At 52.0% G+C, this 14,597-nt stretch overlaps 1 protein-coding gene across 1 annotated transcript in view; it reads left to right on the forward strand.

Annotated features, from left to right (window-relative positions):
* NLRC5 (NLR family CARD domain containing 5) overlaps positions 1–14,597 on the forward strand; it is a 50,530-nt gene that overhangs the window by 24,955 nt on the left and 10,978 nt on the right. The window contains exons 20-40 of the mRNA XM_062007788.1: positions 723–806; positions 2,021–2,110; positions 2,248–2,295; positions 2,731–2,805; positions 3,804–3,887; positions 4,606–4,689; positions 5,554–5,643; positions 5,753–5,815; positions 6,745–6,828; positions 7,255–7,338; positions 8,443–8,532; positions 9,481–9,546; positions 10,032–10,115; positions 10,192–10,275; positions 10,820–10,906; positions 11,323–11,403; positions 12,290–12,373; positions 12,729–12,812; positions 13,343–13,426; positions 14,058–14,141; positions 14,234–14,317. Of these exons, the coding sequence (XP_061863772.1) occupies positions 723–806; positions 2,021–2,110; positions 2,248–2,295; positions 2,731–2,805; positions 3,804–3,887; positions 4,606–4,689; positions 5,554–5,643; positions 5,753–5,815; positions 6,745–6,828; positions 7,255–7,338; positions 8,443–8,532; positions 9,481–9,546; positions 10,032–10,115; positions 10,192–10,275; positions 10,820–10,906; positions 11,323–11,403; positions 12,290–12,373; positions 12,729–12,812; positions 13,343–13,426; positions 14,058–14,141; positions 14,234–14,317 (1,698 nt within the window). The remainder of the gene's footprint in view (positions 1–722; positions 807–2,020; positions 2,111–2,247; positions 2,296–2,730; positions 2,806–3,803; positions 3,888–4,605; positions 4,690–5,553; positions 5,644–5,752; positions 5,816–6,744; positions 6,829–7,254; positions 7,339–8,442; positions 8,533–9,480; positions 9,547–10,031; positions 10,116–10,191; positions 10,276–10,819; positions 10,907–11,322; positions 11,404–12,289; positions 12,374–12,728; positions 12,813–13,342; positions 13,427–14,057; positions 14,142–14,233; positions 14,318–14,597) is intronic.

A 14,597-nucleotide genomic window follows, 5' to 3' on the forward strand; every position in this document is an offset into this window, starting at 1 on the left:
CTGAGGAATCCCACCCAAATCAAGGCTGGGAGCCTGTGTTTTGCTGGTGACTCCACAGGTGGTGTGTAAAGACCTTCAGCACCAAAGCACTTCCTTAGTGCTGCAGGGGGGAGTCATCCTGTTTGCTAACACCCAGAGGAGAGCAGAGCCAGGCCTGGGCAGGTTAGCCAACACCCTCCTTGCATCTAGGTTTTGAGGACAAAGCAAGGGCCAGCACAAGCATGCAGTTTGTGTGCCCCCACCCAGGGACTGCTTATTCCCTCAGACCTAGCAGCCTGGGGAAGAGATTTTTAGCCTTTTCTCTTCATTCATGTCCCTTGATCTCCCTTGGGCCACAGACTGTTGTAATCCTTAAGAGCAGAGCCTTATATCCTTCCCCAGGACTGACCCAGGGCTCCTCTGTTGGGCCTGTCCAGGTTGATCCTTTCTCAGAGCTTTCTCAGGGCTTCTGGTCCCTGGTAAGTGCCATAAAAAGCACTGTCAGTCCAGAGGGGTCACTTGGTGGAGATGACAAGGGGAGCCCTGAGCTGGGTTTTGGTTCTTGTGTTGCTTAATCCATCTCTGCTTTCTCCACAGGCTTCAGTCCTCAGGGGAGAGGGACAGTGCACGTGTCCTTTTGATGGGGGTGCCCATGTTCTGCTTCCAGAGCTTGTGTTACAAAGAGCTGATTGTGCACCCTGGGGTTTTTTCTATGAATTTAAATGCCTTTCTTTAAATCCTAGCCTATCCAACAATCACCTGGGAGATGAAGGACTTGTGCAGCTGTTTCAGCTCCTGCCACATATGAAATTGTTAAGCTCTCTCAAGTGAGTAGCTCCTGTTTCCCCTTACTCATGGGTGGGTTTTTATGGGAGTGCTGGCTGTGGAAGCACAGGCCACCCATGGGAAGGGCCTTTCAGGATCAAGTACAGTTACATTCTGTGTCTATTGAGGGTAGATCCACTGTCTGCTCTGTCCTCACCTCTAGTCCAGAACAGATTGGCTCCATTTGGTGGAGATCAGGGCCCAAGAGCCTCTGTACTCCATCCTCCATGAAGGACACATGTGCATGTGTGGCACCTGCTTTCTGAAACAAGCCAAGGTCTTTAGCAGGCCACTGATTTTTCTCCTCTCCTGGATCCTCCTCAAGAGGAAGAACAGTCCTTCCTCTCCTGAGATGGGCACCTTTGAGAGATAAGTGTAGGGGAGCTCCACCTTCAGCAGTGGAGCCACAATTCAGCCACACTGGTGACTTATGTTTCCCTGGGCATTTTCCCTGGCACTCCCCTTGCAAGGGCACTGAACAGGGCTGGGGCTGAAGGAGCACAGCACCATTCTGCTCTATTGAAAGAGCTATTTACTCATGCAGTTTCATTAGCTGAACTGTTCTCAAACCAAGACTGTTCCAAATACTGAGTCTGCAGCTTCTCTCCATGGCAGTGCAATGAAACACAGTGTTATTTGTCTGGGGGGCTTTTCCAGCACCAAGCATGCTGCCCATGGTCACACTAGGTATTGTAACAGCCCTCCTAGACCTGAGACAGATCTTAATTAGTGTAGGTTTGGTACTGCCACAACAGCACTTACAGCCAAAGAGTTGGTTTTGCCTCACATCAGTGACTTGAAATACATGTAACTGTGATAAAACACTTGTGTGGTGAGCATGGTCCATCCCTAGAACAGGTTACCCAGAGAGATTGTGGATTCTCCACCTTTGGAGATGCTAAAAACTCAGCTGGGCAACAGCCTGAGCAGTCTGCCCTAGTCTAACTGTCCTCTGAGCTGGGGACTTTGACTGGGTCATGTCCAGAGGTCCATTCCAGCCTCCATCCTCCTGTGATGCTCTGAACTCTGGAAGGGAGGGATGAGCTCAAGTGCTGGAGTGAGTTGTGTTTGCAGAACTGTGGTTGGAAACACAGGCAGAAGGTGGCAAGGAGTAGACTCTGAGAGTGTTGGACAAGGATCCCTGTTGTTGAGTGACTCAGTGTGAATTGTTAACAGCTTTGCTTGCAGCAGCTGACTTAATCTTTTCTTCCTATAGGCTTGATGACAACCAGATCTCCCTGAACTCTGTGTTTTTCTTAGCTCAGACCTTATCTACACAGGAACACATTAAAACCATGAACCTCAGGTATGACCAGGAGTACTTTTCCTATTTTTTGCTGTTAGAAACCTCAAGCTGTGGGTTTTGTGAGTTTTTGCCCCTGTTTTGAGACAGGGGCAGCTGTCTTCAAACTCCATCCCAATTCTGTTCTTCTCTGCTTACAGCTTGGGACAGACACAAGTGGTTCATCTGACCTTTTGGGAGAGAACCAGGTAAAATCACACCCCAGTCACCTGTCCAAGCCTTTCACACTCCTCCTCATGAGGTCTTAAATGGCTGGTGATGTGTGAGTCCCTGGGGAGGTGCCAACTAAAGAGCCATTTGGCTCTAAGGTCCAGGTCAGGAAGCAGGGTGAGCTGTTTCATGCCTGAGGGTGGGGAGCAGACAGCAGTATCAGGGCTCACCTCCACTCTGTGCCAGGCCAGCCCACAGTGCTGAGTGGATGTAGAACCCTCTGGAGGCTGGAAGAGGGATGATAAGGCCCTTTTTCTGCTGGGGATGATGTGAACCTAATGGTGTCAGGTGGTGAGAAAGGCAGACTGGAGTGTGAGGCCATTGCCCTCTTCCCCAGCTGCAGCCTGTGGAGCCAGCTGCACAGGGGCAATATAACATCAGCACAGCTCATGGGTAAACCCTTCTTTCCCCAGGGTCAGAGGTACCAGCAGATGTTGGAGGAGTTTCCTGGTGCATCCCAAGCACGAAGCCAGAGGCCAGTGCTTTCGGTATGGCAGCTCCAGCTTCCTTCTGTCACCCAGCAGTGCAGGGAGAGCTGGCTGTGGGGGTCTGTCTGCAGTGTGGAACAGACCCATCCCTCCAGCTGTGTCACCTCACAGACCTCTCTTGTTCCCTGCCTGCCTCTGAAGGCAGACTCATCTCCCTTGGGAAGCAGATGGTTCTTTGCTTGTGTCTCATCTTGTCTGATTCCACACCTCTGCAAAAGATGCATCTTTAATATATCCCTCTTCCATCTTCTTCCTTGATGAAACTGGTCATGGAGGCCAGTCCCCAGAATAACTCTTGGTCACAAGGGAGCTCTTGGCTGGTGTAAGATAGCAAAGCTTTGTAGGAATTGGGCCAGCTGGCTTCAACCCAGGCCAACAGGTTGTTATTTTGTGGTCACAGGAGGGACCCAGCAACATGCCAGAGGTGGCTGGGTGAATAATGCACCCTCTTGGGAAAGACTTGGGATGTCCACTGCTGTGGGCCTGTGTGGGAAGATGAGTAGTGCACCTCCTGCTTGGTGAGCCTCAAGGGGATTGTCTTCTGCCCCTAAATAATGGGATACAGGTCAGACTGGCTACATGTTTCCCATGGAGACCTGCTTAGTTTGTCTGGCAGGAAGGTTTCTGTGGCTTCCTTCTTGGAGAAGGACATAGGAGACACCATTGCTCTAGGAGAGCTGAGACAGCACTGAGCAAGGGAAGATGCTGCCCACTCTTCTGAGACAGTCTGAGTCCCAGTGATGTGGCTCTGGGGAGGTGACACCCAAAGTGATGGAATGTTTTGATGGACTGGCTCTCTTGAATCAGCTCAGAGCTGGTGACATCAATTGCTGGTCACAGGTTTTGAGCCTCCTAGATTGTGGGTAGCAAAATGTGTCAAGGGGAAGCAAGAAGGGTACTGTGGGCCTTGTCCTAGGGTGTGAGGCTCTGGGTTATTGACTGTTGCCAAACTGCTGTCATGAGAGGTGATTAGCTCCAGAGTGCTTTGTTTTCTTCAGTCTCAGGGACTGCAGAATGGGTCCAGAGGATGTGACCAGGCTGTGCCAGATCCTGGCTCAATGTCCCCAGCTGACAGAAATCCAGTAAGTGTTGTGCACTCAGCAGCTCTTGTCTGTGTCTCCAACCCCAGCTCCCCAGCCCACAGGCACAGAGCCAGTGTTTGAGTGAGCAGACAGTGTAAATCACCTCTCCTCTCACCACAGCCCCCACAAAACTTCATCCAGGTGCTGAGATAAACCCACACCTCTTGTCCTTTCTGTTTCAAACAGAGCTTGGCCTCTCTACCAAGCCTGTGTGTGTCAACCCCCCAGAACACATGTGGGTTCTCACAGTCCTGTGGCTAGACACAAGTGTTGCCATCTCCTCCTTCAGACCCTGGCTTGCCCACTCAGCCATGAGCTGAGCTCCTGGGCATTCCAGGCAGGAGCTGGGCACCAAGAGAAACAGAAGGGTAGTGATCAGAACAAAAAGTGAGTAACAGCAAGTAAAAGTAGCACAATATCCACCCTGCATGCAGGAAGCACAGCAGTGGCATTGTTCTATAAGGTCACAGTGATGGGAAAGCAAGACTCTTCAAACTGCAAAGTGAATTGGCTCCAGGATGAGGAGAAACACAGGTGCTGGCCTGTAAGGATCACTCCTTGCCCAACTTTCAGGGCATTTCTGGCTCTGTTCTTCCCCAGAACCTGCCCACAACACCCCCATGCACGTGTGTGCCTGCTTGTCCAGCTGCATTTCATAGAGATGCTTGCACATCATCCCAGTTTCTCTTGGCAATGCCTTTCCTTCCATGTCTTACAGTCTGTCTGGAAATGCACTGAGTGATCAGAGCATGGAGAGATTACTGAGCTTCCTGCCAAACCTCTGTCACCTGACACTGCTGAGGTAATATTTGGGATCCCTGCTTTGATTACTGCCATGAGACAGTTGGGTTGGAAAGCACTAATGCCAACAGCAGAGCTTAGGGGCATTGCTCAGTAATGGTAGATTAGCAAGCTGGACAAAGAAAAGGCAGGAGCTCTTTCACACCCATTCCTGTCTTGTTTCTAGAACCTAAGCAGCACTGAACCTTATTCTTTAGGGATGTATTGGGGGTGGGGGGGAGGAAAAAGGCCAGCAGGTGAAGTACCCACCCTAGATACAGCACCCCAGGCAACCCTCACTTAGCAGGTGCCCTGGAACATGACTTCCAGCATCCAGGACAGAGGCAGGACTTGTTGGCTGCCACACAGGGCCAGCCCACAACCCCTTTGTGTGATCAGCATCTCCCAGGTCTGCCCCTGGCACCTGCCATCCCCCCACACTTGACACTAGAAGTGTATCAGCCATTTAGGCTGGGAGTTGAGGCTGGAGAGAGGCTGTCAGGGGCCAGGGCACTCCCAGCACAGCAGCAAAACATGCAGGTGGTGCTTGGCCATTGTTACAAGGTGAGCTGGGGGGGAGCTGCAGTGTCTCCAGACACTGAATTTGCTCCTTCAGGATTGCTTCCAGTCTGGGGTGTCTCCAGTAGCCCTGAAGAGGAAGGTGTTCAGTGTAAACCCTTGGTCTGTACTCCTTTGTTTAGTCAAAGGAGACTAAAGGAGACTGGATGCCAGGGCTCAGAACTTTAGGTCACTGATCTCAAGGCAGATGGGGTGGATCCAGCCACTTGCACCTCAAAATAAGCAGTGGGAAAATGGGGGCCATGTGTAGTGAAACCTTTCTTCTTGAGAGCTGGTTTCATTGTTCTCCCTTTGCCTTCCTTTTCAGTATCAGGAAGAACACATTCTCCCCACGTGGCACTGTCTTCCTCCTCAACTCCATCAAGCTGTGTGAGCGCATCCGGGTGCTGCAAGTGTGGTAAGGCAGCCAGACTGGCTGGAGCCCAGCAGCTCAGCTCTGACAGAGCCACAGAGCTGGGCATCTTCAAAGAGCATTGCTGAAAGGCTGTCCTCTGTATTTGCTTCAGGTCAAGTGAAAATGCTAAGCTGTACTTAGGGGCAAACTGGAGAAGCCAAAAGACATCCTGCAGGTACTGGCATAGAGCACTTTGTTGTAGCTCACTTGTGCAGGCAGCCAAATGTCCTCTGAAGAGCTCATGGGCTGGTAGTGAAGGAGCTTGGGCTAGTAGCTGAAGCTTTGGGACTCAAATCAGCTGCCTAAGTGGAGAACCATTTGGATGCATTGGGATGGCAGAGGTCTGTGCCTTTCTTGAGTGGTCACTGAACTGCTCATGGTCATCCTGAGAGGCATCAAATTCTGCCACACAACCAAGTGAACTGAGCCCCAGCCATCATGTTTCCACATGTGTGCCTCAAATTCTGTGTGACAATCCCCAGATGAGCATCAGTGTGATGTGTGTGCTACATGTCTGCTGCCTCTCTGGGAGTGAGGGTTGCTGGGTGCCCCATCAAGAAAACTGTGACATACAACCTCAGCTCCAGGGCTTTGGGATCCCTCCAGGGCTGGGCACTGCCCCAGCTCCCTGGGCAGCCTGGCACAGGGGCTCACACCCCTCTCAGGGAAACACTTCTGCCTCAGCTCCAACCTCAACCTCCCCTGGGGCAACTCCAGCCCCTTTCCTCTTGTCCTGTCACTTGTTACTTGAGAGAAGAGTCACCTTTCAGTGACTCTTTCTGAGGACAGTGGTTGTACTTGATGATCTTAAAGGTCTTTTCTAACTGAAAGAGCTCTGGGGTTCTGTGTCTCTAGTTAGGCACCAAGGACATGGCAAAAATAGGTGAGAAGATTTGTTTCCCCACTTACAACATGGGAGTTGTCATTACTGACCTCAGCTATGACAAACATCAAACCCTGGCATGACCAAGGGTGTTGGTTGCAACACCTTGGTGAATGTTGCATGGAGACTGGTGTAAGAATGCAGCTGGTGCTGGGCAGTGCTCCCAGCTCAGGCTGGGCCTGGCTGCTGCTCTGTTCTAACCTTTGCTGTCTCCCACACAGGCTGACTGACTGTGCCCTCGGCCCAGGGCAGGTGGGTGAGCTCTGCAGAGCCCTGGAGCAGCATGGATGGCTGGCAGAAGTAGAGTAAGTGGGGCTTGGGTTGTTGCTGTGGCTGAAGGAGAGCTGGGCTGGCTTGGTTCAGCACTGCCTGGGCTTTCCCAGCCTGGCTGCAGGTGCCTCTGTGCATTGTTCAGGCTGTTAAGAGAAAAACCATTGCTGAGTAACCCTGCAGGTCCTTTACAGATGTATCTTCCCTTTGTGTCTGTTTGGAGGAGGCTGTTGCTCCATCTGAACTCTGCTCAGAGCTCTGCCTTTGAGCTTGCTCTGGAGCTTATGCCTGGGGTGGGGATGGGGGGTTGTAGAGCAGCAGTTTGTTTTAGACAGAGCTTTAATGGCTGAGCTGGGATTTCAGCCCAGGAAGTTTGCCTTTTTCCTCCAAAGCTTTCCAGGGCAGCACTGCTGCTGAAAAGGCTGACTTTTGGTTGGTCTCCTTGTTCTTCTGCCTTTCAGCCTTTCTGGGAATGAGCTGGGAGATGAAGGCCTGAGGTGCCTCTTGGACCATTTGCATCGATTGCCTGGGGCCTGTTCCCTCAAGTAAGAAAACATCCTGTGAGTGTGAGGTGCCCAAGCAGAGGGGTGTTGGTGTGACCCCTCCTGAAGCTGCTTGTCATGCTTCTTGCCCACTCCTGCCTCAGGAGGCAAGATCTGACTGAGCCATGAGCACAGCTCAACACCTCCAGGCCTGGCTGGCTCAAGGTCTGATCCAAAAACCTCTGAAGTCAGTGCCAGCCTTTCTGTTAGTGTCAGCAGGAGATACCCAGAGTGGGGTGGTGTGACTGGTGTTGACCTTGAGTTGTCAGCTCATCACTTCCCTGTGCATGTTGTCATCCTGGCATAACTGCAGGTCCCTGGCTGCTGTGTCCCTCCTGGGAACTGGCTCCAAAACCAGCTTCCCAAGGTCAGGGCTTAGAGTTTGGTTGGTGAGCCACCACTTCAGAGGGCTGAAAGGATGTGTCATTTATTCAGGTGACAGATGTGAAGGACTGGAGGCTGCCATTGATAAATACCTCATTGCAATAGCACTGATTAGTTAATGAAACTACTTATCCCAGGGGTTTCCTCACCACAAACAGCACAGTTCCTATCAGGAAGGTGTCCTTGTCTGGCTGGAGCAAGAGTACAGCCCATCCACTGCCTCTGGTCATTCAGTCTCTTTCTCCTTGCTGTGCCTTTCTGCCTCTTAATTTGAGTTGAGAGCAAGAAGAGGAGCAAAAAAGATCAAAAGCCTCCCTTTCCCTGAGTACTCCTCTGCTCCCCTCCCCAGGGTGATGTTTGACACCATTTGGGTGGGGAGTTGGGAAGCAGAGTCATATATTTAGCATGTACCTGTTCTAGCTGATTACCACATTCAGGGCTGTTAAACTTGATTGTTGATCTTATGGGTGATGAGGCAAAGGTCTCACTCTGGGCACCCATGGCCCTGCTGAAACTGTCTTGAAGCTGTTTGGCTGCTTGATCCTGCAATTCCTAGCCCAAACAGGAGCATCTTGCCAGCTCAGGCTCCCTCTGTGCTAATCATGCAGCCCCCCATCCTTAAGGTCTGCACAAGAGTGAAGCAGACACTGGCACTTCTGCCCCTTTGTGTGTGTGATTCCCACAGCAGCCCTGCAAACCCTTCCCTCCTTCTCTTCTGTGCAGCCTCAGCCATAACAGGGTTTCTCAGGATGGAGTTCTGCATCTCATAAATGCCTTTGCCACATCTGGAAAGACCACTGAGCTTCAAGTCAGGTGTGTGTTCCTCCTCACTGATTCCTGCTTCTCCCCTAAGTGGTTTCCTCTTCATTACTACCCAGTTTGTGACCCTGGCAATGATGATAATGATGGTAATAATGATGAGGGCCATGTTTTCCATGGCCTTTATGGCCAAGTGCATGCAAAGCTTCTGCTTAGGTCCATTTCTCCTGGCCAAGTGTAGCTGCCAAGGAGGGAGCAGAGCTGTTACCCCCAGGACCAAGTCATTTTTGTGTCTAAAGGCCAGGTATTAGCTGCACTAATACTTGTCATGCATGTGTCTGCAAATGAACCTCTGCAGGGCAGGAGGCAGCATTTGCTCTCTGAAAACATCACCCCTACCTCACCTTGGTGTGTAGAGGTTTCAGAGTGAGCCTGTTGAAAGCCCTTCCCAATGCTCTGCAGTTGGATTTGTGTCTTCATCTCCTTTTCTCCCTGGCAAAACCAGCTGCTGGGTTCTGGCTCTGTTGCAGTGGTTCTCACAGCTGGGAGTCACAGGGTTGGGCTGTGCTGCAGATCTGCCCTTGTCAGTGTTTGTGTTCACCTGGGGGTCTGTTGTGAACCCCATTTAACCAGAGCCACTTCCATTCTTCCCTCCAGTTAAATGGGGTTGCTGAATCTTCTGACTGAGCTATTTTAAGGGTCAGCCTTCTGGTTTAGCTCTCCCCAGAGCCTGGCAGAGAGTGCAGGGGCAGGAGGAGGCAGACAGCAGCAGGGCAGATGGGGATTGCTTCTCCACCCACCCCTGCTGCCTTATGCCAGTTTAGCATTAGCAAAAGCTTATTGAAGCATTTCCTTGGGCTGGTTTATTGTGGGGAGAGGTGAGCTGGGCCAGGCACCTCTGTCACTGCTCTGCTGTGTTCTTTGTGCAGTTTGATGCAATAACACTGGCAATAACAGTTCTTTTCCCTTCCAGTCTTACACTCACATGTCTTCTCTCTGCAGTTTGTGCTCCAAGGCAACTTTAATCATCAAGCTGACAAACAGAGATGACCCCAGAAAGATTCTGAGGTACTGATACACAATCATTTTGCAGTGGCTTCTTTGGCCAAGGTGCTGTCCTTTTTCTAGGGAGAAGGCAAAGAAACCCTCTTGTAGCCTCTGGCTCCTGGCCAGGTGATGTTTTGCACTAACAGATGATGAGTTGCCTTTGATTCACTTTCTGAGAAGAGCTTCCACAGAGGATCCCACAGCCCTTTCTCTCCCTGCCTCCCACTCACCACTCCTCACCTGGCAAGCTGCAGGTGTGCCTGGAGCCCCTGCCACAGGATAGGGTGGCACAGAGAGCTGCACCATTAGCACTCACATGAGCCAGATCACAGCATCTCAACAAGTGCTTTTGAAGTGTTGCCACAGGCTTGGAAGCCTTGCAAGGCATTGAAGGTTTTGGTGCCACCTCCCTTCCTCCCTTTTCTCTGTGGTGCCTGAGGTCTCTGGGTCAGAAAGCCTGACCTTGTGTGCAAAGGCTCAGACTGTTCTCTTTTGCCTCCTTTCAGACTTGCTGAGTGCAACTTTCAGCCAGAGCACTTGGAAAAGCTGTGCATGCTCCTGGAAAAGTGCACTGGCCTGGCAGAGTACAGGTGAGCTAAAGGCTGCTTGGGCCTCTTTGGGTGGGCTTGTTTGTGAGCCTTTCATTACAGTGACCTCTGCTTCTAGATCCTCAAATAACAACATGACAGTCCAAGCTGCAGAGAGGCTTTTGCATTCGCTGAGGAAAACTCTGGGTCCCCTGAAAATCAGGTATGGTGTCCCTGTGCTGTTTCAGGTGCTGAGCTGAGGCTGCTCTGAGCATCTGAGCTCTCCCTTCATACATTAACTGTGCTTCTTCCAGAGAAGCCTGAGAAATCCCCTTGGGTGCCTCTGAGTTAGTGGCATTTTGGCTTGATCTTGCTTCCTCCTAAGCATCCTGTAAAGCTGTGGCTAGCAACTGTGCTGTCTCTGTAGCCCTCTGCCCACCTTGCACAGGAGGCTGCTGGTTCTGGTGACCACATTCCTGCTGTGTCCTCACCTGGGCATCCTGCAGAGCACCTGGGTAACATCAGAGCTCCCCCTCATTGCCAGTGGTGGCAGGCAGGCAGGAGGGAAGAGGGTGTTTGTGGCCTCCTCTGCAGGGAACCTGGGCTGCTCCTCTCTTTCTTTGCAGCTTGTAGCCTGTGTAAACGTTGCTCTGAGGAGCAAAGAGCCCCTACTGTGTGTGTTGGAGTGCTGAGTGCTCACCTGACAGAGGCAGAGCTGGCTGTGTGTGTGTCAGTGGAGCAGAGCTTGCCTGTGTTCTGCTTTGCAGCATCCAAGAGCCATGGGTATGCAAAGAAAGTGTCACAAAGCTTCTTGAGCTGGCTGTCCAGGCCTGTGGGAGCATCACTGAGATCATGTGAGTACAGGTGGCACCTCAGCTCCTGGGAGCTTTCAGACATTTGCTCTCAGCCTGATACTTTGAAGGGAATGGGGCTGAAGCAAACACTTCAGCTTGATCAGTTCTTTATTCACCAAGTCCCATGCATCTGTAAGCCAGCAGCCAACTTGAAGCAAGATTGACCCAAATGTCTGTCAGGCAGAAGTGCTTAGAAGGTGTGTGGTCTAATGCCTTAGTCCTGGTCTGCCTTGGGAGAAGGGGTGCCCAGATTTAGACTGGCTTTGGAACCAGTTTCAGTTCACAGACCTCTTGGGAGATATGGGTGGTTGGCATAGTCTCATCCTATCCTTCTGATTTGTCTTCTGGCAAAACAGCATTTGCTCTCCCTCAAGAGCTGAGAGGTTTGTGATGTTCTCCCATCTCTGCCCTTACAGGATATGTAAACATAAAACCCTCTTCCAGTTAGCTGTGAGGTTCCCACCGTGCCTGGAGAAGGTGGAATCAGTTGCTGGCAGGTGAGAAGGTGACTGTTGTCCTCACGTTCTGCTTGTTCTGAAGCTCACTGGGGGATGGACAATACCTTTCAGATTTTTCTGAGGCTTGTGTCTCCATGGGTTCAGTCTCAGAGGGCCTCTGTGCCACATGTGCAGAAGGAACCTGGCCCATGTGTGTGTGTCTTTCAGGCCAGTCTCCTTCAGGGCCATACTGCACCCTCCCTGGGCAGCCTGTGCCAAGGCTCCAAAGTTTCTCCTCCTGGGCCAGGGGAACTGTTTGTGTTGCAGCCTGTGCCCGTTCCCCCTTGGGCTGTCCCTGGGCACCACAGAGCAAAGCCCATCCCCATCCTCCTGACACCCACCCTTGAGGCATTTCTCAGCATTGCTGAGGTGCCCCTGAGCTCAGGCTTCTCTTCCCCAGGCTCAACAGCCCCAGGGCTGCAGCCTTTCCTCCTCACACACATGTTCCAGCCCCTCAGCACCTTGCTGTCCCTGCCCTGGCCTCTCTGCAGCAGTTCCCTGTCCCTCTGGAGCTGGGGAGCCCAGAGCTGGACACAGGTCTCCCCAGGGCAGAGCAGAGGGGCAGCACAACCTCCCTGGCCCTGCTGCCCACACTCTTGATGCCCCCAGGCTGCCATTGGCTTCTTGCCCACGAGGCCATGTTGCTGCTCATGGTTAGTTGCTGCCCACAAGCAGTGCCAGGTCCCTCTCCCAGAGCTGCTCTGCAGCAGGTCACCCCCAGCCTGTGCTGGTTGACACATAGTGCAGATGGGAGACAGCAGGAGAGCCCATGGAGGGCAGTGGCAAAGCTCATCTGTTCCTAAGGCTGGCCCTGAGGGCCCCAGCTGCTGCAGTGGGCATCTGCTGCTGATCAGTGGCAGCTGCATTGTGTGGTTATGTCCTGCAGACTGAATCTGCACAAGCCAGAAATCAGGACTGCTGGCTTCTACCAAAGGGTGCATGAAAAATGTGCTCAGCTTCAGGAACTGAGGTGAGTTGCCAGGTGTTGTAGAGGGTTTTTCTGGGGAGGGGAAGGGAGTAGCTTGTCCTTGTGTGTGCAGGAGAGCACACAGCAAGGCAGGGGAGAGCCCAGTGCAAAGTGCCAGCCCCTTCCCTCAGGGTCCCCTACTTAACATGCTTGGATGGAAACCAGAAAAGTCATGGTGGTTTCCTGGGGTGTGCTTTGAAGGCAGCTGGATCTCTCCCCTGTGTTCAGATAACCTGTACTCTAATCCTGTGGGACTTGGCCACTCCTTCAGTGCCCCAGCCCTGCCTTAACTGTGGGCTTGGGGCAGCCCTTTGGTCATCAGTGCTTGTGGCCCAGATCTGTTGTTCTCTTCTTGCAGATGGTCTGATCTTGATCTCCACAAGGATGAAGCAGAAATGCTAGTCAAGATTTTGCTGCCTCTTCCAGAGCTGAAGAAGTTTGGGTGTGTACCCAGCTGTGGTCTTTTCCACATCTTAATCATTTCCTCAACCCTGTGTCTCACCCTCATCCTCTCAGACACTTTGTCTGGCCCATGGCCCTGAGCTCTGGGGTCTCTACTGAGCTGTGACAAACTCCACAGCTCCCTGGAGCTGGTGCTGGAGGTGGTTATAGGGGCACCATGTGCATGACTTGAGGTTTTATCCTCTTTCCCTGAAAGAAACTTGAGACTGAGACCTTGGCTCTTGTTTCCATCTCAGGTGAGTTTACACCACCCTACCAGGTAAAAGAGCTGCTCCTGCTGTCAGCAGCACTCAGTCCTTTCACAGCCCTCTTCAGCTGCCTTATGAAGGGCATCTCTGCCCAGTCTGATGCTGGGGGTTGACTGGCCCAGGCAGAAACCTCTCCAAACTGGTCCCTGATGTCTGTGCTGCTTGGCTTTGGGATGGAGTAGCTTGCCTGTCAGTGAAATCAGCTCCTCTTTCTCCCTGTGTTGAGACCTCACCTTCTGACTTTCTCCTTGCTGCTTTGCAGGCTGACCTCCAGCAGGATTGTGCCAACTGGAGTTGATGACTTGATCACAGGCTTGCAGAACTGCCAGGCCATTGAAGAGCTCAAGTGAGTGTGGTGGTCCCAGCCTGGCCAGAGTCTTTCCAGAAGCTTTAGTTAAACTGCAGCCTCTCTCCTGCCTGTACTGGGGACAGATGTAGTTTTCCTGATGGCTGGAGGACTTTAGATAGGGAAGAAGCAGCAATTCCTTTTCATTAGCAGTGGAACACAAGGCATCCCCTGGCCCCTGTGTGTGGCTGTGTGGAGAGCTTTGCCATCTTGTGGTCACAGAGGCACTTGCTCCATGAGGGCCCTTGGTATAGAATCATTTCAGCTGGCAGAGACCTTTCAGCTCATGGAGTGCAGCCTCTGTCCCAGCCCTATCACCCACCAGCCCATTGCCCTCAGTGCAACACCCACCTGCCTCTGAAACCCCTCCAGGGATGGTGACTCCAGCAGCTCCCTGGGCAGCCCCTTTAATGCCTCACAATCCTCTTGCTTCAGGGGCTTGAAATTCTCCTGGTATCTTACCAGGATCCAAACATGTCCAGTAGAAGTGTGTCAGAGAACAAAACTGAGAACTCTTCCCATGGACTAGAATACATTCCCACTTCTCTTCCACCTTGTCCTGCCCTGCTCTGAGTGCTCACACCACTGCCCAAGGATGGTTAAATCGTTGCTGTGTTGTTTCATCCTCCAGCCTGGGCCACATGAAACTCAGCAGTGCTGCCATTGCCAAGCTTGTGCTGGGGCTTTGTGAAATGCCATCTCTGAAAAGGCTGATGTGAGTATGTGACTGCAGCTTGCCTCTAGCCTGGCTTGTGAGCCTGGATAACAGGAGTTGAGTGTCTGTTTTCCTTGGGATGTTGTTTCCAGCTTGAACCATAACAGTATTGGTGATGATGGCTGCTCCAGACTTGCAGAAGCCTTGAGAGTTAAGCACCACATGGAGGAAATCAAGTAAGAATCTCCTGTCCTGCGGTGTCTTGCCAGCAGAGAGGTGACCACTAGTGCCAGCTTTTGCAGAGGCTCAGTTGTGCTTCTCCATGATGTTGTAACAACAGCTGGGAGGCTGCACAGTGCTCATGTGTGAGGTACCTGGGGCTAGAGGGCATCAAAGCCTGATGTCCAGGAGAGGAGAGGTTTGTCTGACTCCACTGCAGCAGTCACATGGAAAATGGATTATAAACAGCCTCTGCTTTTAAATCTTCTCTGGAATCCCTGTGATCCAGAAGGACAA

Source organism: Colius striatus, chromosome 14, assembly GCF_028858725.1.
Source record: "Colius striatus isolate bColStr4 chromosome 14, bColStr4.1.hap1, whole genome shotgun sequence".
In the NCBI taxonomy this organism is placed as follows: domain Eukaryota; kingdom Metazoa; phylum Chordata; class Aves; order Coliiformes; family Coliidae; genus Colius; species Colius striatus.